Source organism: Pteropus medius, unplaced genomic scaffold (assembly GCF_902729225.1).
Source record: "Pteropus medius unplaced genomic scaffold, Ma_sr-lr_union100, whole genome shotgun sequence".
Lineage (NCBI taxonomy): Eukaryota > Metazoa > Chordata > Mammalia > Chiroptera > Pteropodidae > Pteropus > Pteropus medius.
In genome coordinates this window covers 462155-482288 of record NW_024347864.1, presented here as the reverse complement: position 1 = coordinate 482288, position 20134 = coordinate 462155, and the positions used below count along the sequence as shown (strand labels likewise).

Below are 20134 nucleotides of genomic sequence, written 5' to 3'. Positions count from 1 at the left end.
GTTTTCTTTTGCTTTATGATTTCTTAGTGGAGGTGTGCTGGATATGAACTCTATTTTTGTCTGAAAAATTTCATTTTCATTCTTGATGTATATTTTCTCTGCAGTACTATACTAGGTTGGCAGTTTTTCTTTCTGTTCTTTAGAGATACCATTATAAAGTCTTTTAGCTTCCATTTTTGTTGTTGAGAATTAAGCTAACTGTGCTTCTTTGAAAGTAATCTTTTCCCCTCTTGGGATGCTTTTAAGTTTTTCTTTGTCAGTTTTCAGTAGGAATTCATTGAGAGTCTTAAATTTGTTTGACATCTTTCATCATTTTTGGAAAATTCCAGCTATTCAAATATTGCTTCTGCCCCATACTGTCTCTCTTTTCCTTCTGGGATTCCAGTTTACTGGGTTGGATGTTAGACCTCCTCATTATACCCTCATGTTTCTTACCCTCTCTTCATTCTGAGCTTTTTTCTCTCATTTTTTTATTTACTGTCTCAACTGTGTCCATTGGCTGTTAAAACTGTTCATTGAAATTTTAATTTCAGTTTTTGTATTTTTCAGTTGCAGAATTACTCTTTGCTTCTTTTAAAAATCTGCTATGTCGCTTTTTATGGTTTCTACTTCATTGCTGAGATCTTTAAGTTTGGTGTTCATCTGTTTCCTTGAACATATACACATAATTTTAAAATCTATGTTTGGTAATCTAATATTTAGAGTCTCCATGAGTCTGTTGTTTCTATGGCTTTCTATCTTATTCTTGTGTGTGTGATTGTCTTTAATTGTATGCTGGGTGTTAGATTTGAAAAATTGTTTGAGAAATCATTTGAGACCAAGGATGATGCTATCTCCTAGAAAGGATTTATTTATTTGTTTGTTTGTTTGTTTGTTTACTGGCATCTGCTTGAGGGAATCCAGGATTACTTAGTCTAAACTCAGCTTTCGAGATTTTTCTGAGCCCACAAGATGACTCAAGGTCAAGTTACAGTCAGTGTATGGCCTGATTAATTTCTGGTTCACTCTTAATGTCTAAGGTGCCAGCCCTTCAGGTTCTTAACCTGAAGTTGGGGGAGAAGATTTTCCTTTTGTCCCTCTCAGCCTATCAGATACAGTGTAACCTCTAATTTCTTCTAGATTGCTGGGCTCACCTTTCTGAATTCCATTTAAGAGCATCAGCAGTTTTGTAATCAAACCCATTAAAATATAATGACTAATAAATATATCATGGGTAGCCCTAGGGACCCCTGATGGTTTGCCAGGGATGCAACTAAAGTTCCTCTTGCTAGCTTTCTCTGAAGCCAAAACCTCAGAAAAGGTTCTGGCTGTCTTCTGCTGTTGCCAGCTCTGCCTTAGGCATTAGAGATGACTGACTGGGAAGGGAGAAGGGTGGCTCAGGCAGTCTGGTATCTATCGAACATAAACTTCATTCACTGTAATTCCAGGTTGTAAAGGTGTACAGATGGCTGCTTGCTTTTTTGAGACCTTTTATTTGTACACTGTATCACTGACTCACACTGTCTCCTTTCAGCCTTTCACAGTTTGAATCTTACCACTTTTGGTCTTTCATTTTTTTAGGACAGTGTCTTCAGCCTTCAAGGTTTTTATTGTGAATTGTTGCTTGTCAAACTGGACAAAGCATCAGTTGAATTGACAAATTGGAGGTAAGGAGTGTATATCTATGTGTCTTTGTATTCCTGTAATTATATTAGAACAAAAAACTATTTTGAAAACTAATCCATGTTGCTGTTAATATCACTCCACTCCCTCGCCCCCACCCCCACACCTTTTGTGCATTTAAGAGTGTGAAGATGTCCAGGTGGTTTTATGTTTTTAGATTTAGACCCTAAATCAGGACCCTAGGCAAGTTCTTTGTACAATTTATTTGTTATTAGAAAGCTCACCAGCATTTAAAAGGGCTTAGAAGTTGAGTGGAGCTGGTGGAGCTCGAAAGACCTGCCCCAAGGATTTACTGGGTGTGCATGCATATGTTGATCTTCAAACTTCCTAGTTTTTATTGTAACTTTTCTTATTCTCAGATTCATGTTCAATAAATGAGTTGTATAAATGACAAATCTAGTATTATGTACCATGAAATCAGGGTATAATTTTTTAAACGTATTGTAGCATAGTTCTTGTTTTGAGCCATCGCTAGATCTGCATCAAAAAAGACTAAGCAACAAAATAAGAAAGATTATTCAATATTAGCTTTGATTTCTAGATAGCTTGTTTTGCCACCTTATAAAGATGTTCCCACTCTTTTTAACACCTGTTTCCTAGCATAACAACATACATGGGTGTGTGTTGTGACTTAAACACTGGACAAGGTGTTATGAGGCCTGTTTTATCATCTTGGCTTTTTAGGAAGTTTTTAAATCCCTCTAGATTTTAGTTACCTTCTTGTATAAAACAAGGCTGTTATACTGAGGTTGGGTTCAGGGTTTCTTAGTCTTCGCACTATTGACATTTGGGCCAGATAATTCTTTGTTGTCAGGGGTTGTCCTGTGCACTGTAAGATATTTAGCATCATCCTTGGCCTTTGCCCACCAAATGCCAGTAGCACCCCTCCTCAGTATGACAATCAAAAATGTCACGAGACATTAACAAATGTGCCTTGTAGGGTAAAATTGTCCTCAGTTAAGAATCATTGGGTTAGATGATGCGTACAGTTCCTTCCAGCTTTATAATTTTATTATTTTTATTTTTTTAATGCTATTTTTTTTACACTCCAGCTTAAATGTCATCTCTTTCATGAAACTTTCCTTGGTGCTCCTTTTCCTTGTCTTACCTTAATTGTTTCTTTTTCTGACAACTTAACTATGGGACTTAATCCCACTCTATTAACAACTATCGGTGTGTTTCTCTCACTTTGAGGGCACGGGTCTTCTGTATCCCCAAGCTGAGTGCTCAGATTTTATTAACGGAATGAAAAAGGGATTCAGGAGCATTATCAGGCTAGACATTTGTTAAATAAATGAATATGAATGGCATTTTTGTTGATCTTTCATACTCTTCCAGTGTGTGACCTTGATATCTAGGTTAATGAGACTGATAACTCATTTTTAAAAAAATCCTTTAGAAAGCAAGAGCCTCCAGTAGTATGTGAGAGAGTTCCAGTGCACAAAACACATCGAGGCTGCATTTGAGAAAAATAAAGTCACAAAAAAATTCATAACATTAGAGTTGTTTCAGCTTTCATATCAAGACGTTTCTCACAAAACTCCACTTTAATTAGAAAACTGCCATTTAGATAAAAGTAAAAAGGAAAAGTGTTAAATATTTTTCTTATATAACCTAGAATTCCTCACCATATTCATGTCATGTCAGCATTTCTCAGAGTAAGAAGTACATTTTAATCATGATCTAGTACATACACACATACCCCTCAGACAAGTTTTTTGAATCAATATTTATTTACTATTACTATGTATGAGGCATTCTAATATTTTGTTTTCTTTTTTTTTTCCTTTAAATACCTGCCATTACTCAGTAAATTTATTACATAATTCACTAATAGGTTACAACCTACCATTTGAAAAGCACTGTTCTAAGTATTCTCTTTGTTTTAGTAATAGGTTGTCCTGTCTTTCTTTTTAAATAATGTCATTTAAGAATTGACCCAACAAAGACCTTGGAACACCTCAACCAGAGCAAACTATTTTTCCAATTATTTAAAAGCCCTACATTTTTCGTTTCTGCTAAGTATTTAGTGTGCACGAGGCGCTATAGCTAAAAGAACATGTTTGGTTTTCTTTCTTAAGATTTATAGTAATAAAATCTAGGGGGCAGTAAAAAGTTAATAAACATTTCAAGTGCTGAAAGTGGTAATAAACACAATGACTTTTATAGGCCTTTAGGAAGGGAAGAAAGCTGTGCTGATTGAAGTTGATGGGAGAAGTTTAACATGAATGTGGGATGGATATTGCATTGTCATATTGAAGATTGGAAAAAGCTACTACACATGGTAAAAAACAGCATTCATGTTAGGTGCACTGTACTTGCTCATACTTGAAGTTCATTTTTTGGGTAATGTTGAAGATAAAGTAACTGAGAAATTGAAAAATAAAAAGTATGGTAAAGTGCTGAAATTATACAGTATAAACAGTATATGCTATTTTAGCTTTGCTGTGGTTATAAAAAGAGTTTGAGTCAGGAGATTAATTAGAAACTAGTATGCATGATGGCTCTGATATAAGCCACTATCATTTAACATTGAATTACTAAGTTTACCGGGAATGAAGATAGCTTCTAAATGATGGTAAGAGAGAATGCTCATTTGTCAAAATAAGCCAATAAGGCTACTATTCTATATAGAAATTGCTCTTAATGGAACAGAAAGGAATTATATAATAGTCATCATTTTTAAAAAGTTGTATGCTATTTTTCTGTGCAATTGAAAATTTTATACATGCTTGATAGGCCCGGGCTTATCATTTCTTCTCTAAATAGAATGGGGGGCTTAGGGTGTGAGTCACAACCAGGTATGCCGCAAAAGCCTTATGAAAACAAACAGTGGACTGTCTTTTGGTCTTTCTTCTGTGGAATAATATAGAATTTAATTACTTAAGATATTTCTGACCTAAAGGAAAAGAAGAAGATTCAGCTCGTGATGATACTTGAGAAAGAACCACCTGCCCTAAAGGTGTGGTCTATCTAGCATTCTGTCTGCTGTTACTTTAAGACACCAGAAGTCTGAGTTTTTGTCATGTTTCGTTTCGATATTGAGTTGAGAAGTTAGCAAAAGGATAACTATCTCCTCATTTTGTCAGATTTCCATTCCAGGCTATTGAAAAGGTGCTTTCAGAACTGGAGATGTGAATAAGACTCCTGTGCTAGGCTCATAAACTATCTTGAGGTACTTAAAAAAATTTTTTTTACATAGATTTTATTTTTTAGAACAGTTCTAATTTTACAGAAAAATCGAGAAGATAATACAGGGAATTCCCATATATCCTGTACCTAGTTTCCTCTATTATTAACAGCTTATATTAGCATGGTACATTTGTTAAAATTAACCAGTATTGAAACATTGTTACAAAACTAAAGTGCATACTTTATTCAGATTTTTTTAGTTTTTACCTAATATATTTTTTCTGTTTTAGGATCTCACCAAAATACCATATTACATGTAGACATTATGTCTCCTTAGGCATCTCTTAGTTGTGACAGTTTCTCAGACTTCCCTTGTTTTGATGACCTTGTCAGTTTTGAGGAGAACTGATCAGGTATTTTGTAGATTGTCCCTCAATTGAGATTTGTCTGATGTTTTTCTGATGATTAGACTGGGGTTATGGGTTTGGGGGAGGAAGACCACAGAGGTAAAGTGTCATTCTTACATTCTCATCACAACATATCAAGAGTACATACTATCAACATGATTTATCACTTTATGTTGACTGGTCATTTGGCTGAGAAGATGTTTGTTAGGTTTCTCTATGGTAACATCACTCTTGTTTTTTTTTTTTAAACTCCTTTCTGTACTATGCTATTTGGAAAGAAGTCACTATATTGTCTACACTTAAGGAGTGGGAAATTATGCTCCATCACCTGAGGGTGTTCTATATAAATTAGTGGGAATTCTTGGCATGGGAAGTTGTATCTCTTCTCCCTCATTTTATTCATTCAGTCATTTCTTTATATCAGTATGGGCTCATGAACTTTTATTTCATACTTTGAGTCATAATCTAATACTACTTTATTTCATTGCTCAAATTTTTCCAGCTTTGGTCATTGGGGGCACTTTTGTTTGGCTCCTACGTCACTGGCATGCCTCCATACCATAGTTTTTGTTTGTTTGTTTGTTTTGAGCATTTCCAGGCTCATCCTTGTATATCCCGTTCCAGTTCTAGAATCAGCAGCTCTCCACAAAGCCCTGGTTCCTTTTATTAGAGAATGCCTTTGGAAGTCAAGGTTTGGGTGCTAAGTGTGCTCATTGCTACTGGAGTGTTGCTGCTTCTAAGCCTTTATAGCTGAAATCTTGTGTGTATACTATATATATTTATGCATATCTATAAATATTTCTATGTATCTATATGTTATATATAAATATATATCTCTCTCTAAAACATGAGTTCACACTGATGTCTCTTAACTCTGATCCATTACCACATACCACATGGATCATTCTGGCCTTCTCCCCTTGCTTGTCTGTAACTTCCCACTCCAACAGTGAGAAGCCTGGCTGCCACCACTCACCATCCATTTACTTACTTGTTCAGTCCCAGTATACATGTATAGATGTATATCAGTTTTCTTAACTTGATACTCCCCTGGGTAGCAGTATCATCAACTAGAGTACAGTATTTATTATGTACAGTTCCTTTTGCCTTTAGCCTTATACACTCTATTCATTTCGAAAGTTATTTAAATCAGTACCTTCTCCTCCATCCCCTGAGGTAATATTGTTTTGTACATATCTCCATTTCAAGATTTTTTAAAATCTGCATACTTTAAGGTTCACACTTTGTGTTATAAATTTCTGTGTTTGACAAGTGCATAATGTCACGTATCTACTATTATAGTATCATACAGAATAATTTCACCACCCTAAAAATTCTCCTATGCTTCACCTATGACCCCTCCTTTCTTCCCCGCAAACTCCTGCAACCACTCATCTTTTTACTGTCTCTATAGTTTTGCCTTTTTTCCAGAATGTTTGAGATATTTTTAAAGTCACTTTATAAAGGAAACCTTTGATTTCTCTGTATACCATTTTTTATAGACCATTTTATCCCAAACAACAACTCAGTATTCTTAATCGAACAAATTTTTTGCTAATAAGAATTAAGGCTTCCCCATTTCTTTTATCATATACCACTATGGTTCATTAAGCTTTGTTTATTTTTTAATATCCTACCTCCTTTTTACTAACCTCAGAATTGGGAGGAGGTCCCAAGTACCTTTATTTTTATTTTGGCAGAAGGTTGGTAGTAGAAGGCAGGGAGTGGCACATATGAAAAGTCCTGTATAGGTGGTAGCTGGCAAATAGATATTCACTTGGGGCGAGAGGCGTTAAGTTTAAATTTAATATGAATATGCTTCGGTTTGTTTCTGGGGGCTGCATTTAAATTGATTGCTCTAAATGATTCTTTTAATGTGCATATCTCTTGAGAATATAACAGAATATAAGATAGATGCAGCAAATGTGACAATTTCAGAATGGTTTCCACTGTAATGAAAATCCTATAGGATGATTGTTCTAGAACTTATTTGGAAGGCTCATTTAGGGAGAGAGAGGAATATGAAAGTTACTGTCCCTTGTTACTTGGTAGTAATACCTTCATATATACTCATGAAAAATCCTGAAATTGGAACCCTTCCTTACCTGTGCCAGTAGAAGATCATTTGTTATGCTCTAACATCAGCCACTTCTTGCTGTTTACCTTGAAGAATCCACAATCTGATACAAAAACTCTCATGTTTTGAAAGCAGTTTTTTGTTTAAATTTTACACTGTCTTTAAGAGTTATGACATCATCAGAATCTTAACCATGTACCCAACAGTACAAGAGAATAATGGTTAAAGCATAGACTTCAGGTTTGTATCTTAGCTTTGCTGCTTAACTGTGTGACCCACAGGCAAATTATTTATCCTTTCTGAGCCTCACATTTCCTCATTTATAAAATGTGGATGATTGTAGGGATTAAATGAGATAAAGCATGTAGCATAGTGCCTGGTACATGGATAGAGCTCAGTAAATATGACCTAAAATCAAAACCTGCAAAGTAGCAAGAAAATGAGTGAAAGTTCTAATGTTTTATACTAGTATACGTTTTTGATCAATAATTACTATTTGGACCAGACCAATCAGAAAAGGAAATGATTCCTTTATTTTTTAATTTTAAGTTTTCTCATGACAAGGCTAACTCTTCAAATCTGGGAAATGCTCACCTCACCAAAGGTAACATGCTAACAGTGGTTGTCAGCCCAAGATAATGTGCCTCTCTAGGGGTCGCTTGGGGGTGTTCCTGGGATTTTACAGGAGGGGCCAGGGTGCCAAAGACCTTGTGACACATGGAATAGGCTTGTATGAATTATTGTGTCCCAAACTACCACATCAAAGCATACCATTGAGACACACTAGACGAGACTGATACTTAAAGTACTAGCTTTAAACCTCTCTTTTGAACACATTTTGGGGGTCACAGATCCAGCAAGTATGTCAATGAGTGAAGCAAGGCCAGGCTTCAGTGTCTGGGACACCCTAGGGATTGTAGAAACTAGGCAAGCTGGAGAGCGTATGTCCATTCTAAAGGGGGAAATGACACCTCAGCTTCAGCCCATTGTTGTCTACTGTTGCTAGATCTTTTTATTTATCAGAGGAAAGGTAAATACTCAAATTTTTATGTAAAATTTCCCTATTTTAAAGTGTGAAAACTTTTTTTTCTTTCTAACATCACCAGAGCAGATAGGTGGGCTGGATTCAGCTGACGACCATTGGTTCATAATCTGTGATACAATTATTTTTGGAAGTGAGCTAAAATTCTGGCAGAGGTAAATAGTCAGGGCCATAACATCACTGTCCATATTTGCTGAGCACAGAACAGGTTGTGGAAAGAAAGCCCTAGGTGTCAAGGTCATTTTCTAGAGTGTGGAGAATTGTGGCATCAGAGCAGAGCTCTAGGGCAGCTTCCTATGTTTGAGAGAAGGGATTCTGTTGGGAGAAATCCCCACAGCTGCTGTGCTTTGTGCCAGCACCCCTGATTGGGGGCGGGGTGGTGGTGGTGGTGGTGGTAGTGTCACTGCGCGGCGCGCTTCTGCACACTAGAGGAAGCCAGGGTGATTCCACTGCTAAGCATACCGTCCCAGAGCCCCGCCCACAGTCCCCTCAGCCATCTTCATTCTGCCTTTTACCCTACAGAACCTGGTTTTTGTGTCTTCAGAACTGTGATTTATGCCTTCACTGTTCTTTCTTGATCTAGGGTTACTGCCAACACAGCTCCACAATCCACAGCTGTGGCCATCTGTGCTTTAGTGGGGGTGTTTCAAAGGTGTCTGAGAAGTTTGGTCACATCCTAGCCTAGCCAGTACAATTCTGATTCTGCTTGAGTCCTCTGCCTGATTTTAATGTGTCAAATCATCACTCATCACTTTATCATTGTATAAAAAACTAGCGTCCCATTATACCCCAAAGTCCATGTGTATTTTGCATAGTTGTTGCATACATTGATATACAATTGACCTTTGAACAACACAGGGGTTTAGGGATGCCAACCCCCATGAAGTCGAATATCTGTGTATAACTTTTGACTCTCCAAAAACTTAATTGCAGCAGTTGTCCCTCAGTATCTTTGGGGGATTGGTTCCAGGGACCCCTCCCCCAGATACCAAAATCTGCAGATGCTTAGTCTCTTATATAAAATGGCATTGAACAGTGCATACAGTCCACATTCCCAGTCAAAGATAAACAAACAAACAAACAGTTTTTTGAATCGCAGCTGGTTGAATTTGCAGATGTAAAACCCGGGGATATGGAAGGCCAACTGTATGTTTATTGAAAAAAATCTGCGTAAGTGGCCTTGCACAATTCAAACCTGTGTAATTCAAGGGTCAACTGTATATAGACAGGAATAGATTGTGTTTTGAGTTGCATCATATCCAAATACTATATAACAGTGCCTCATTTTAGTTGTATTCTGTGGGATCAAATACAAAATACGATGTAGTACTTTACTGTAAAACTTTTAAGTGTATTTTAGGGAGACTGGCTCATCTTAAATTGGCTGGAATATTTTTTATTTGTAAAGTATCTGTTAGCTCAACCTCCTAGTGAACAGAAAGGAAATTGCTTTTTTAAAAGAAGTATTTTAACATTTTATAATCACTGAGAAATTAAATTTGAGAGTGTTACACATTGTGAAATACTAAATGATTTTCCACCCCAGTTAGTGCTTATGTGAGTGAATGTACAGGGCCGACTGCTAACCACTATTAAGATTACATACATAATCCCTTAAGGAGAAGACATCTTTTAATCAATTCAGAGTCCTACTCATAGTGAAAAGTAGATCTACTATCAACCTTTTCAGATGGTAGCCATCTTTGTGGGTGTGTAAGTTCTTGGCTTCAATTTTAAAGATGCTTTTTAATGTTTGTTCAAAGGCAAGTATTCGTAACCGGTTTTTTAAACAGGGCAATTTCTTCCTTTTAGCTCTGCTGCTTTGTATGTCTTAAAACAGCTATTTGTGCAAGGATTCATTCCTCCCTTCTCAGTCTTCCACCTCCCACATACCTGTAACCCCCTATTTGGATGATAAACTGTTGGGAGTTTGCTGCCTTTTTTTCTCCCACCCAAAGAAGGGCACACATCATCACTCTATTGAGAATGTCCTTGATACCTGCCAATGACATAGTGGAAAGAACACAGACTTTGGAGAAGGCAGGCTTGTTATTTGAGTCACGATTCTGCTATATGCCCATTCTCCTTCATAGCTACCTTTCAGGGCATTGGTTGTTCAGTAAATGGTAGCTGATACTAATAGTGATAACATTAATGGTAACTTTGGCCTAGGTAGCACCCGATGGTCTTAAGGTTGACAAAGCTAGCTGAGAGCTAGTTGCTCCTAAGAGCTCTGAAGTATGCAGAGCCCAAGCTCTTGACAACGGAAATGTTTGTTGTTGTTGACCCTTGTCCCTTTTTCTTCCTTCTCATAAAAAGGCAGCTGTATCACCTTATATTTTAAAGACTTGAAATTATGGTTGCGAAATGAATAAAACTATTCTTTGAAGCCAGTAGGAAAGCTTGAGTTAAGTCTTTGGGTGCTTCAGAAGCTCTTGATGATGAATAAATAGTCATCGAGTGTTTCTGAATATGGTTAGACCTGCAAGTACAGAAAAATCATTTCCTGTTACCATTTCTGTAAATACAAGCAGGTTTGTTTAGCTAATGTCATTCTTATCATTAAATTAAATGAATTTCACTTTTTTTCATTTCACCTAACAAATATTCCTTGAACACCGAGTCTGTGCTAGGCCCTTCGCCTAGGTAATTAATTGTGTGCTCTCAAAGGAGATATTGAATTAGGGAATCTAGGAGTTTGTCTTAGGTCTTAGCCTGTCATCTAAATAAAAATCCTGAAGCCTTAGAGCTATGCTGTCCAGTAAGGTAGTCACAGCAAACTACAGGTGGCTGCTGAGCCATTGAAATGTGGCCAGTCTGAATTGAGAAGAAATATACTAGCTTATAAATGATTTTCATATTGATTGCATGTTATTTATGTGTCACTCATATGTCCTTGGATAAGTAACTTTTCTCATCTATAATATGAGTACCCATCTCATAGGATTAAATAATAGCACATTAAACAATTTACATAATACCCAACAAAGTAAATATTCTTATAAAAGTTGGTTGCAAGATACTGGAAAAATTTGCTTGAGATACATACACAAATCTGAAGCATTTTATAATTTCCTTTTAAATTTAGGAACATGCATACCACAAGGGTATATTATATGTAGGATATTAATCAGAAAATAAAGCATTTGGTCAGAACTGAAAGGTTTCTTTGTGACAAAAATTTTCCATTTTCATAAAATTTGTATCGGTCAGCACATACACTTATGCAGAACATAGTAGAAGAAGCACATATTTTAGAATCACACACACGGGTTTTGAGTTCCAGCTCTGCAACTGAGAGCTTTATGACTTCAGGAAAGTTACTGAGGAATACTGGGGTAAATGATGTTTATATTGATTGTATGTTGAAACAATAGTATTTTTAATATATTGGGTTAAATGAAATATGTTAAAATTTCACCTTTTTCTAACCTTTCTTATTGTGGCTACTAGAACAGTTTAAGTGACTTGAATTTTTATTGGGCAGTGCTGCCTTAGAGCTTCAGTGTTCTGGCAAGGTAACTCATCTTGTTAGGACTCCCGTGACTAGTAAAATGGCAGATCGTGTTTGTTTTGGTCGAAAAGGTAGATAATTCAAACCCTGCTTCAGATAAAAAGTTAAATGAACACTAAGGAGTTTTCACATTTTAAATTAAAGCCCAGATTGTTAATCTGGTAGATTCTCAGCATTTCAGATTTGGGTGTTTTTAAAGGGGCAAACTAGAAAAATATACCCATTGATTGAGTAGCCTAACCTGTTTTTCTTTTTCCCTAAGCATTCACAAATCGTTCCACATGGGTGATCCCTGCCTGCCCAATAAAAGTGTGCAGGGGATAGGGGGTATGGTTCATCTATATATATACACATATATTTTATTTTATTAGCTAGTTCGTTTTAGTACAGTAAAACTGATTCTTTGTTATTTAACAAACATCTGAGCAGGTACTAGGTCAGGCTCTGGAAATGTGCTGAACAAGGCATAGCCCCTAATAGAACTATAGGCTTTCTGTTTGCTTTTCGTTTTGACATTTTATTTGGAAGTAATTCCAAACTTAGAGAGTTTGCAAAATTCTGTTGCAAGAATAAAAATAGTAGAAAGAACACTGTACACCCTTTACCCAGATTCACCTATTCTTAACATTTTTTCCCCATTTGCTTTGCAGTTTGTTGCTTCTCTCTATGCACATGTATGTTCATGATATATATTTTTTCCCTGAATCATTTGGGAGTAAGTTACATGCATCATGCCCTTTACCCCTAAATGCTTCATTGCCAGATTCCTAAAAATAGGGATATTCTCACATAACCACAGCACAGTTCTCAAGTCAGTAAACTTAGTAAATTCAATAAATTTTAACATTGATAGAGAATACTTTCCTAATGTACCATCCACATTTTAGCTTTGTCAGTTGACTCATTCATTTCTTTTATAATGTTTTTCCCATTTAATATAGGATCCAGTCTAGGTTTTAGTTGTCCTGGCTCTACTTTAATCCATATTTTTTCAGCCTTAGTCTTTTATGGCATTGGCATTTTTAAGAAGACATCTCATCCCCACCCCCTGCTTTTTTTTTTTTTTTTAACAGAACATTTCTCACTTTGGGTTTGTCTATTTCTTCATGTTTAGTTTCAGGTTATGCATTCCTGACTGGAATACTATAAAGCAATATGTTCTCAGGGTATCACATTTGGAGGTGTACATCTGCCCCTCATTGGTGATGTTAATTTTGATCATAGTCACAGTGTTCGATTTATCCACAATATAGTTAAAATTTTCCCCCTTGAAACTTTTTTTTTTTTTAACGCCTACAGCACTTGGTCTTTTTAGGTAGTCTCCCATCCAAGTACTAACCAGGCCCGAACCTGCTTAGCTTCCGAGATCAAATGAGATTGGGCACGTTCAGGGTGGCATGGCTGTAGACAGAGAGACACTTTAAGATCATCTATATATCCTGTTCTTAATTTAGATTTCCCCCTTGATTTAACATCCATTGATTCTTAACTTGAGCAGTCTGGATAATGGCTGCAAAATGATGATTTTTCCAGCTCCAGCACTCCCTGCATGTTTACTAGTTGGATTCTACTATGAGCAAAAGTCCTCCTTTCTCCATTTATGTATATGTGTATTTAATTATTATTGATATGGACTCATGAGTTCCTCTTTTCTACAGGCCTATAATTCATTAGTGTCCTTAATTATTTTGGTGCTCAAATTGGCACAGATTTGGCCAGTAGGAGCCTCCTCAAGCTGACTTACAGGTCCTTATGACAAGCTCCCATCATTTTTTGAATACTTCCTCACTCTGGCGTAACAGCACATTCCAGATAGAACTATATAGTTTTGTATGAGAGATCTTAAGATACACAGGTGGCTTAAGTATAACGTGTTTGGTTTTCCTGTGGTAACATCGCAGAGGGCCCTCTAGCCCAATGTAGGAGGAGAGACATGGCAGTAGGACTAAGGTGGGATGGTGCTGGTGTCAGTAGGAGGTCCCACCAATACCGATATATATGGGATCTATCTGGGATCAATATTGAGAGAAGCAGGGAGGAGGGAGGAAGATAGAAAAGTGTCTCTGGCAAATAGAAGATCATGGGCTAATGCCCCAAGTAAAGGTGGCACAGGACACCCATGCAAAGGATCACACATGGCTCTCTTTGGTTGGGATACAGAGTATAGGAAATATGATCAGATTTGCATCTTAGAAAACAATCTGGCTGTGACATGAAGAAAGGCAAGACAGGCAGGGAGAGCTGCAGGAAGCTGAAGAGAACAATATTTAGACATGCCCTGAATAATAGTAACTAATGCTTCCTGACTTATGACTGCCATTTAAATTCTTCTACAACCCTATTATTATTTTTGTTTTACAGATAAAGCTTCAGAGGTAAAGATTTTCTTAGAGACTACTAAATGGCAGAACCCGGGTGCAAACCATGACCCCCTTGTTTGCACAATGTTTAGTTGGTTGTGCAAGAATGGGAAGTCAGGGATCACACCCTGGTTTCTAGTTTTGTTAACTGAGTGGTCATATTCACGAAGAGAACAGAGCATTTGGGGAAGGGTTGTGATAAGGAGCTCCTTTTTGGACATACTGATATATTTGGGCATATCCATATGGTGCTGTGTATGTAGTATGCAGTTAGCTGTGTCTAGAGTCTTGGAGAGAGTATGATGTTTAAGATACCAGTTTGGGAATCATCAGCCTTTAACTGTTATTGAAACCTTAGTAATGGGTGTGATCACTGGGCAAAATAAAGTAAAATGAGAAGAGGCAGTTTAGGGCAAAACCCAGGGAAACAATGTGAAAAGAGATGGGAAGAAATGAGGCTAGTATGATGTCACAGAGGCTGAAAAAAAGGAAGCAACAATTAGTAGTGTCAGATGCTTCAGAGGTCAAGGGGCATAGGGCATATATCCAGAAGATATATCATCTGGATTTAGCAGCAGAGAATGTTTCTGTGGAACACTGAGATGAGCCAGATAGAACAGACTGAGGAATGAACTGTGGGGAGCAGAATAGTACAGGGTAGCCTGAAGGCCCATATATGTCCACATTGGAAGTTATCTGTATTCTTGACCCACATTTTACTTTTCCCTCATGTTCCTTAGACATCTTCTGTGTTGATGGTTGGAAGTCATTACAGAAGCCCCTAATAGCTCTTTTTCCCTGTGGTTAAGCAGAGCTTTATACATAGGGGCTCTGTGGCCACCCTGTAGATGCAGAATACGTAATTCTTGGCAATGTTGGCTCGGAAGGAAAAAGAGACAGCTAGACGCCCAGTAAAAAGTCAGCAGATTGCATGCAAAATGAAATTCTGTGTCTATATAAAAGTCAAATTAGAGATTGCATGGTATTTATTTATGTGCTTAATTAGAAACCAGAGGAAGTAATTCAGTATTTTCCTTAAATGCCTTTTATTTTAAAAATAGTCTCTGTACTCTATGCTGCCCCAAGTAATGATATGATTTAAAGTTCTGGGACCTATTTGCAAGAAATATGACCCTCCCTTCTAAGTGTGCTTTACACCTGTATCTAATAATCGTGGTTTCCACAAATCCTGTGAAGATGTGGGCATTTGCTTCTCATTCCTAAAAATATTTGACCATATAGTGAGTAAACACAGCAAAAATATTATGAGATGGTATGGTAATATGCTGTTTTTCCCCCCTTTTAAAAAATGGGAGATGTGGATCAAAAAGTGGATTGGTTAATAAACCCTTGATGCTGTCAGTTGATTTATGATTTCATTAATTATACTGCACTAGTTGCCTTATTTACATGAGTACTTAACTCGATTAGTGCTAGTAAGATTGGGGATCAGTTTCCACTGCTCAAACAGTTTCCTCTGCTCAAACTGTACTCCCACATCCTGCCATCTTAGCACCTGTGCCAATGGCATCAGAACTAAAAACCTAGGTAGGCAGATCTGGCTAGTGATGGTCCACCAGCATCTTTGAAAACAAAGGATTCTACATTTCCCTTTTGGTTTGCCCAGTTGTTTCATTTAGACATTGGGTTTCCTATACTCAGACTTCAAATTAAAACCTTTTGGCTCCAAAGTACGGGGAGAATGTAAAGACAAACAGGACAAGTGTGCTTTTATTGGTGTTGTTATCAAGTCCTTGTTTCTTTATTTTATTATTGGACATCAAAGTAATTGCTCTGCTTTAGAGTAGTGATGTGACAACCTTGGGAAAACATGAGTGATTATACATAAGTAGAATTTCTCAAGGCTAGAAAAAAATGGTTGTCAAATAATAATACTCTGTATTTTTAATCTAGTGGTTTATTTTTTTAAGCACTAAAATAAAACTGAAGTTTTTTTGTTTATTTCTAAACTGGTGATTGGCTATATTATATCAGAAAAGTCTGGTTAAGTTGAATTTGTCAATTTTCCAACTTTGGAATTGGGTATTCTTATTTTAGATCTCTCCATTTTAATAGAGTAATAGTTTCTGTTTGAATCAAGTGAAATATGTAATTAAATTTAACCATACTTTAATTTCTTTTAATAGAAAATGACTGTGGTGTTGGAAGATTATTACTATTGGAAGGCCGGTTAGCATCCATTTCCTAAGAGAAACTTGACCACCATTTGCTCTGGCATGGCGCATAGCAGTCCACAGCTTGACATGCAGGTTCTCCATGACCTCCGACAACGTTTCCCTGAAATTCCAGAGTGTGTGGTGTCTCAGTGCATGTTACAGGTAGATTATCCACCGATCACACTGATACTAAATTAACTTATAGTTTTCCTTATTAGATCTGGCTTTGTGTTGTGATAATTAGAACTCGGTTAAATTTTCTTGTGTATGAGGGAAAGGGTGATGTTTAGAGCAGGATTTCTCAACCTTGGTGCTGTCAACATTTTGGGCTGGATAATCTGTTGTGTGGAGGTCTGCTTTGTGCATTATAGGGTGTTTAGCAGTATCCTTGGCCTCCACCCACTAGATGCCAATAGCATCTCCACACTTGTGACAGCTAAAAATATTTCCAGACAGTGCCTAATGTCCCATGGAAGGCGAAATCTACCCTCTGGAGAACCACTGATTTAGAGAAAAAAGTAAATGTAGCAAAAAGGGGGAAAAATTCTCACATTTCACTTAAATTGTTTTGGGTGTGTCATCAGTCCCTAAATCCTTGGAATTTGAATTTTGAATCTCAAATTTATCACTACAACTTCTTAGATTGTATACTTTAGAGCCTATTTTTAAAAGTTTGTAGAGTCCACTCCCTTTCTTACTGATTTTCTACTTAGTAAATGCTTACTATGTATACATGTCTAATTTTAAGTAAAAGGCCACTTTATTTATATTTCTTTAGTTATCTTCTATTGAAATAAATCATCTCTCATAGAGAATGTATCTTCCCACTCAAGGAGCAACAGAAATAGGCCTAGCCCGCCCTTTATTGACTTTTGCATCATCCTTCATGGAATCTTGGTGTGTGTGGAGTTAAAGCATTTCCCTATTTAGTTGACTTTTGGGAGCAGCACTTCTATCCTGGCCTCCTGGACCTCCTCACACAATCAGTTCAAACTCTACCTTACTGCATAATACGCAGTCTCCTCTTTACTGCAGTGTGACCAGCTCAAGATATAGCCTAAGCCTATATACAGTTGAGGTTCATTACAAGTAGAGAGACTTACAGAACAAAAGTGGTACCAGAGGTGCTTCCTTCGTTTGCAAGCTCTTCTACTAGGTCTAGTCCTTTGGGCTTAGGCTTATGATTTTAGTGTTATAGTTTGTCTTTTTTTCTAACATTGCTGATCTAAATTTCTGCCCACTGGAGTAAAACCAGCCATAAGAAGCTCTGGTGTAAAATCACTTCCTAGCAGTCACCTTCTTCACTTATCCTAAGGCCGGCCCCACCTACCTCTGACCTTTTTTATTTTATTTATGACCTGTATTTTTTTCATGGCTTAGTATCTTCATCTCACTAAACTGAATGAATGGAACTGTAAATTCAACTCAGTGAACATTTGTTGATAACTTACACTGTCCTTAGTTTTTTATTTTGTTCCTCTGGGATTAAGAGTTTATTGGTATGGAACTTACCACCTACTGGGTCTGGCAGGTTTCTCTGTTTGCATTAAAATATGAGACTCAGTAGTTTACATTTCATAGAAAAGTTTTACAGCCTCTCTGCAGGTTTACTCTTTAGGAGTATGATGTTTTTTTTGTCTTGGTTTTTTTCAAGTGTTCATGTTCATAAATGTCTTCCTAAAAATTCTGGCCTCTTTAAACAATTTCGATTTCTTTAAGTATTTTTCAAATTTACTGTCTGATGAATTTTTAATCCTTTTTTTTTTCTTTTTAAGACATTAGCAGGTCAGATTGACATTTGAATCTATTCTGGTGGTATTTAAAAACACTTCTGTAAAGATAATCTTACATGTCTTATTATTTGTGGTTTTAAATTTTTCTTAGGAAAATTTACTCACCTTGTTCCTGTAGACGTATTTCAAATAGGCTGACAAATCCAATTTTTTATCATTTTGAATTTGGATCTTTTTTGCAACAATGCTAATTAGGCTACCTAATTCAGTGTAGAAAACATGAAATTTCAGGATCATTAATAAAAATGTCAAAGAGTAACGTGTCCATGACTGCTTTAGGTTTCAAATATTATCAGATGTAGGTGTTATGATTAGCTGGACTTCAGGTGATTCTCCACTTCAGGTAATTATTTTATAATTTGGTTGTAATTTCAATGTGGTCCTGGGAGACGAACCCTGCTTTTACCTAGTCAACTATCTTCCAAAAGGTCTAGGTTTCAAATAAAACTCACTAGTTTTCTTTCCTTAATCCATAGGTTTATAAAACACTTGAAGGAGATACTATTTTTTTCCATCAGTGACATTTTCTAGTTGGCAAATTTGCTTAATATCTAACTTCTCTCCCTTGATCAGCATGATTTCCAAGAAAGATAAGAAAAAAACAAATTTGAGTTCTGATTATTTTCTTCTTAAATTTCTGTTTCTGTGGCTTAAAGTATTTTTAAATTATTTGAGTATCAAAAATTTTATATAAGGAAAAGGATAAAAGTTATCTATGGAGTTTTGATAATGCCCATTCTTTAAATTCCTGAGAATTCATTTTGCAGATGTTTGCTTGACCGAATCTTCTTTTACTTCCTAAAGCTTTCAGTATGGTAATGTACTTTTGGCCTAACATCCTCTCCCTTGAAATTCCTATTGTGATGGAAAGAGCACTGGAAGGCAGGAGACCAAGAATCTAGACAGCTCTCTAGTTAACTAGTTAAGTGCTTGTTGTCAAGCCACATCACTTCCCAGGCATCTCTTTCCTTATCTGATTTGTGTTGGAGTGGATGAACCCTAATAGTTCTCCCATCTATAAAACTGCGGCACTGTATGTCCTGTTTTAGGTTTAACTTTATTTGCCTCTCCACAGAAGTGTAGTGTTTCTTTTTTATATAAAATGTACTTTTCCTTAAAATAAATATAATAAAATAAAAATATGGTCATGTGTACGTATGTGCACATCTGTATGTATATTTATGAACTATAGAGAAGGTCAGGATAATTAAATTTAATAGATGATTTCAAAGACGATGACCAATAGTGTTTTTAGGCTAATAAAATAGTTCTGAATTCTGTATTTTAATGGAAAACTACCTTATATTTTGTAATTTTTAAAAGAATGAACCTGTTATTAGTTTGATTACTGCCAATTTATCTTTTTGTGTGTGTAGAACTCAAAAATTCAAATTCTTAAATGATTTTGAAAGTTTACCAAGCCTACCTTTTGTAGGGTGACAACTTGAGGCTGTAGGAGAGTGAATGAATTTCATTAAGGCATTCTAGACCTGCTTTTATGTTATATTACCGTAACTTTCGCAAAGTCATGCAATCATAGACTTTTTAAACTTGTTTAGCTTCATCTTTCATAATGATAGACAGTTGAAGTTATATAGTGTAAAAGTGAAGGCTGCTTTAGAATTTTTATTGTTTTGACTAGGAATTCTAATATAATTTTTTTCTGCTTTTGTGGTTTAAAGCATGGTTATTTTCATGTTTATCAGTTTAAATGTTAATGATGGCTATTACTTATACTTGTATATTGCAGCAATTGTGGTGAATCCAAGATTAACCCAACATTTTAATTTGTTGAGATGCAACAAGTATAAAATGAGTCCTGGATTTGGAGTCAGAAAAGTTGGGGTTGAGTCACAATGTTCATTAGTAGGTACTGTACATTTCTGTAGCAGTAGCAGTAGCAGTAGTACTAGTCATGTGAGCTAAATGTCTGTAAAATAATATGAATCACTGGAGATACCTCCTTTTCA

The 20134-nt window shown here is 36.3% G+C and overlaps 1 protein-coding gene and 1 pseudogene across 15 annotated transcripts in view; one reads left to right on the top strand and one right to left on the bottom strand.

Annotated features, from left to right (window-relative positions):
- TAB3 (TGF-beta activated kinase 1 (MAP3K7) binding protein 3) overlaps positions 1-20134 on the top strand; it is a 56275-nt gene that overhangs the window by 11587 nt on the left and 24554 nt on the right. For 6 of the 15 annotated variants that reach the window (XR_005656348.1, XM_039878894.1, XM_039878892.1 and 3 more), the window contains 2 exons: positions 1561-1646; positions 16342-16533. Coding sequence is in view for 14 of the 15 variants with exons in the window: in XM_039878894.1 (XP_039734828.1) it covers positions 16432-16533 (102 nt within the window). In the remaining variant the exon portion in view is untranslated. Of the gene's footprint in view, positions 1-1560; positions 1647-3491; positions 3947-16341; positions 16534-20134 lie in introns of those variants that run through there. The other 9 variants (XM_039878904.1, XM_039878897.1, XM_039878905.1 and 6 more) reach the window with 3 other exon arrangements.
- Positions 13125-13243, bottom strand: LOC120615720 (uncharacterized; annotated as a pseudogene).